Source organism: Cherax quadricarinatus, chromosome 8, assembly GCF_038502225.1.
Source record: "Cherax quadricarinatus isolate ZL_2023a chromosome 8, ASM3850222v1, whole genome shotgun sequence".
Lineage (NCBI taxonomy): Eukaryota > Metazoa > Arthropoda > Malacostraca > Decapoda > Parastacidae > Cherax > Cherax quadricarinatus.
This window is the reverse complement of record NC_091299.1, coordinates 12,560,340-12,565,339: the sequence shown is the minus strand read 5'-3', so window position 1 is coordinate 12,565,339 and position 5,000 is coordinate 12,560,340. Positions and strand designations below refer to the sequence as shown.

Sequence of the window (5,000 nt, the reverse complement as noted above, 5' to 3'; positions counted from 1 at the left end):
CCAGTCCGGTTTCTGGGGTGCGTATGAATATAATATTATGTTCAACCTTTGGTGGAGGAATGTAAGGTTTTGGTCCTACGAGTGGAGCCACAGGTGGAGCTTTGTACACAAACAAATTGCGAGTGACCAGAGGAGTTACACAACTTCCGTCAGCGTGAAGGATCTTTCCTCCACTGCAGCCGCCGCCGCCACCGTAGCCACCGGCACCAACGAACCCGCCACCAATTGACCCACCACCTGAGATGAGCAGGTCATCTCCAAACCCACCACCGTCAGCAACGAACACTGGACCAACGGGGACAGGCAGGCTGTAACCTTTAGAACTAGCGTGTGCTGCAGTCACCAGCACAGTTGCAAGGATCTGAAAACAAAAATTATGCGTTAATCGGTTTAATATTTGGTTTTAGCTTAACAAGATATGTATTTCAGCAGGATAAATGCACACGCCAAGGAAATTACCTGTCACAATATATTCTGTATATACACATGTAACTAGCACTTAGGAGAGAGCTAACGACGACGCTTCGATCCGACTTGGACCATTTACAATGGCACACTGTGTGAATTTGTTCTATACTGTATATAGAATGGGTTCTTAATTTAAAAGATCCAATGAAAATGAAAAATTAGGAAAATTGGTAGTGAATTATTTATTAAAAAGTACTTTGTGATAATTGTTAATTGGCACTATTTGACATTCATGACTATTGTTTCCATAAGTACCATTAAACATGTTTGAAGTGTACATTTTGCTGACCTTTGATAAGCTATGCAGCGCTGTATAGCCCTTGTGGCTTAGCGCTTCTTTTTGATTATTATAATAATAATTTGATAAGCTATAAGCACTTTTTAATTTCAAAGTATATATATATATATATATACATATATATATATATATATATATATATATATATATATATATATATATATATATATATATATATATATATATATATATATATAGACTTCAGGATGTACATGTTTATAGAGGGGCCACAGATATATCAGATCACTTTCTAGTTGTAGCTACACTGAGAGTAAAAGGTAGATGGGATACAAGGAGAATAGAAGCATCAGGGAAGAGAGAGGTGAAGGTTTATAAACTAAAAGAGGAGGCAGTTAGGGTAAGATATAAACAGCTATTGGAGGATAGATGGGCTAATGAGAGCATAGGCAATGGGGTCGAAGAGGTATGGGGTAGGTTTAAAAATGTAGTGTTAGAGTGTTCAGCAGAAGTTTGTGGTTACAGGAAAGTGGGTGCAGGAGGGAAGAGGAGCGATTGGTGGAATGATGATGTAAAGAGAGTAGTAAGGGAGAAAAAGTTAGCATATGAGAAGTTTTTACAAAGTAGAAGTGATGCAAGGAGGGAAGAGTATATGGAGAAAAAGAGAGAGGTTAAGAGAGTGGTGAAGCAATGTAAAAAGAGAGCAAATGAGAGAGTGGGTGAGATGTTATCAACAAATTTTGTTGAAAATAAGAAAAAGTTTTGGAGTGAGATTAACAAGTTAAGAAAGCCTAGAGAACAAATGGATTTGTCAGTTAAAAATAGGAGAGGAGAGTTATTAAATGGAGAGTTAGAGGTATTGGGAAGATGGAGGGAATATTTTGAGGAATTGTTAAATGTTGATGAAGATAGGGAAGCTATGATTTCGTGTATAGGGCAAGGAGGAATAACATCTTGTAGGAGTGAGGAAGAGCCAGTTGTGAGTGTGGGGGAAGTTCGTGAGGCAGTAGGTAAAATGAAAGGGGGTAAGGCAGCCGGGATTGATGGGATAAAGATAGAAATGTTAAAAGCAGGTGGGGATATAGTTTTGGAGTGGTTGGTGCAATTATTTAATAAATGTATGGAAGAGGGTAAGGTACCTAGGGATTGGCAGAGAGCATGCATAGTTCCTTTGTATAAAGGCAAAGGGGATAAAAGAGAGTGCAAAAATTATAGGGGGATAAGTCTGTTGAGTGTACCTGGTAAAGTGTATGGTAGAGTTATAATTGAAAGAATTAAGAGTAAGACGGAGAATAGGATAGCAGATGAACAAGGAGGCTTTAGGAAAGGTAGGGGGTGTGTGGACCAGGTGTTTACAGTGAAACATATAAGTGAACAGTATTTAGATAAGGCTAAAGAGGTCTTTGTGGCATTTATGGATTTGGAAAAGGCGTATGACAGGGTGGATAGGGGGGCAATGTGGCAGATGTTGCAAGTGTATGGTGTAGGAGGTAGGTTACTGAAAGCAGTGAAGAGTTTTTACGAGGATAGTGAGGCTCAAGTTAGAGTATGTAGGAAAGAGGGAAATTTTTTCCCAGTAAAAGTAGGCCTTAGACAAGGATGTGTGATGTCACCGTGGTTGTTTAATATATTTATAGATGGGGTTGTAAGAGAAGTAAATGCGAGGGTCTTGGCAAGAGGCGTGGAGTTAAAAGATAAAGAATCACACACAAAGTGGGAGTTGTCACAGCTGCTCTTTGCCGATGACACTGTGCTCTTGGGAGATTCTGAAGAGAAGTTGCAGAGATTGGTGGATGAATTTGGTAGGGTGTGCAAAAGAAGAAAATTAAAGGTGAATACAGGAAAGAGTAAGGTTATGAGGATAACAAAAAGATTAGGTGATGAAAGATTGAATATCAGATTGGAGGGAGAGAGTATGGAGGAGGTGAACGTATTCAGATATTTGGGAGTGGACGTGTCAGCGGATGGGTCTATGAAAGATGAGGTGAATCATAGAATTGATGAGGGAAAAAGAGTGAGTGGTGCACTTAGGAGTCTGTGGAGACAAAGAACTTTGTCCTTGGAGGCAAAGAGGGGAATGTATGAGAGTATAGTTTTACCAACGCTCTTATATGGGTGTGAAGCGTGGGTGATGAATGTTGCAGCGAGGAGAAGGCTGGAGGCAGTGGAGATGTCATGTCTGAGGGCAATGTGTGGTGTGAATATAATGCAGAGAATTCGTAGTTTGGAAGTTAGGAGGAGGTGCGGGATTACCAAAACTGTTGTCCAGAGGGCTGAGGAAGGGTTGTTGAGGTGGTTCGGACATGTAGAGAGAATGGAGCGAAACAGAATGACTTCAAGAGTGTATCAGTCTGTAGTGTAAGGAAGGCGATTGGTGGAATGATGATGTAAAGAGAGTAGTAAGGGAGAAAAAGTTAGCATATGAGAAGTTTTTACAAAGTAGAAGTGATGCAAGGAGGGAAGAGTATATGGAGAAAAAGAGAGAGGTTAAGAGAGTGGTGAAGCAATGTAAAAAGAGAGCAAATGAGAGAGTGGGTGAGATGTTATCAACAAATTTTGTTGAAAATAAGAAAAAGTTTTGGAGTGAGATTAACAAGTTAAGAAAGCCTAGAGAACAAATGGATTTGTCAGTTAAAAATAGGAGAGGAGAGTTATTAAATGGAGAGTTAGAGGTATTGGGAAGATGGAGGGAATATTTTGAGGAATTGTTAAATGTTGATGAAGATAGGGAAGCTATGATTTCGTGTATAGGGCAAGGAGGAATAACATCTTGTAGGAGTGAGGAAGAGCCAGTTGTGAGTGTGGGGGAAGTTCGTGAGGCAGTAGGTAAAATGAAAGGGGGTAAGGCAGCCGGGATTGATGGGATAAAGATAGAAATGTTAAAAGCAGGTGGGGATATAGTTTTGGAGTGGTTGGTGCAATTATTTAATAAATGTATGGAAGAGGGTAAGGTACCTAGGGATTGGCAGAGAGCATGCATAGTTCCTTTGTATAAAGGCAAAGGGGATAAAAGAGAGTGCAAAAATTATAGGGGGATAAGTCTGTTGAGTGTACCTGGTAAAGTGTATGGTAGAGTTATAATTGAAAGAATTAAGAGTAAGACGGAGAATAGGATAGCAGATGAACAAGGAGGCTTTAGGAAAGGTAGGGGGTGTGTGGACCAGGTGTTTACAGTGAAACATATAAGTGAACAGTATTTAGATAAGGCTAAAGAGGTCTTTGTGGCATTTATGGATTTGGAAAAGGCGTATGACAGGGTGGATAGGGGGGCAATGTGGCAGATGTTGCAAGTGTATGGTGTAGGAGGTAGGTTACTGAAAGCAGTGAAGAGTTTTTACGAGGATAGTGAGGCTCAAGTTAGAGTATGTAGGAAAGAGGGAAATTTTTTCCCAGTAAAAGTAGGCCTTAGACAAGGATGTGTGATGTCACCGTGGTTGTTTAATATATTTATAGATGGGGTTGTAAGAGAAGTAAATGCGAGGGTCTTGGCAAGAGGCGTGGAGTTAAAAGATAAAGAATCACACACAAAGTGGGAGTTGTCACAGCTGCTCTTTGCCGATGACACTGTGCTCTTGGGAGATTCTGAAGAGAAGTTGCAGAGATTGGTGGATGAATTTGGTAGGGTGTGCAAAAGAAGAAAATTAAAGGTGAATACAGGAAAGAGTAAGGTTATGAGGATAACAAAAAGATTAGGTGATGAAAGATTGAATATCAGATTGGAGGGAGAGAGTATGGAGGAGGTGAACGTATTCAGATATTTGGGAGTGGACGTGTCAGCGGATGGGTCTATGAAAGATGAGGTGAATCATAGAATTGATGAGGGAAAAAGAGTGAGTGGTGCACTTAGGAGTCTGTGGAGACAAAGAACTTTGTCCTTGGAGGCAAAGAGGGGAATGTATGAGAGTATAGTTTTACCAACGCTCTTATATGGGTGTGAAGCGTGGGTGATGAATGTTGCAGCGAGGAGAAGGCTGGAGGCAGTGGAGATGTCATGTCTGAGGGCAATGTGTGGTGTGAATATAATGCAGAGAATTCGTAGTTTGGAAGTTAGGAGGAGGTGCGGGATTACCAAAACTGTTGTCCAGAGGGCTGAGGAAGGGTTGTTGAGGTGGTTCGGACATGTAGAGAGAATGGAGCGAAACAGAATGACTTCAAGAGTGTATCAGTCTGTAGTGGAAGGAAGGCGGGGTAGGGGTCGGCCTAGGAAGGGTTGGAGGGAGGGGGTAAAGGAGGTTTTGTGTGCGAGGGGCTTGGACTTCCAGCAGGCATGCGTGAG

General features: G+C 41.1%; 1 protein-coding gene across 1 annotated transcript in view; it reads right to left on the bottom strand.

The window, feature by feature from the left end:
• The window catches only part of LOC128685405 (keratin, type I cytoskeletal 9-like), a 62,714-nt gene that overhangs the window by 485 nt on the left and 57,229 nt on the right, over positions 1–5,000 (bottom strand). Inside the window, 1 exon segment of the mRNA XM_053771931.2 lies at positions 1–361. This exon segment is cut by the window's left edge and continues 485 nt beyond it. Within this exon segment, the coding sequence (XP_053627906.2) occupies positions 1–361 (361 nt within the window).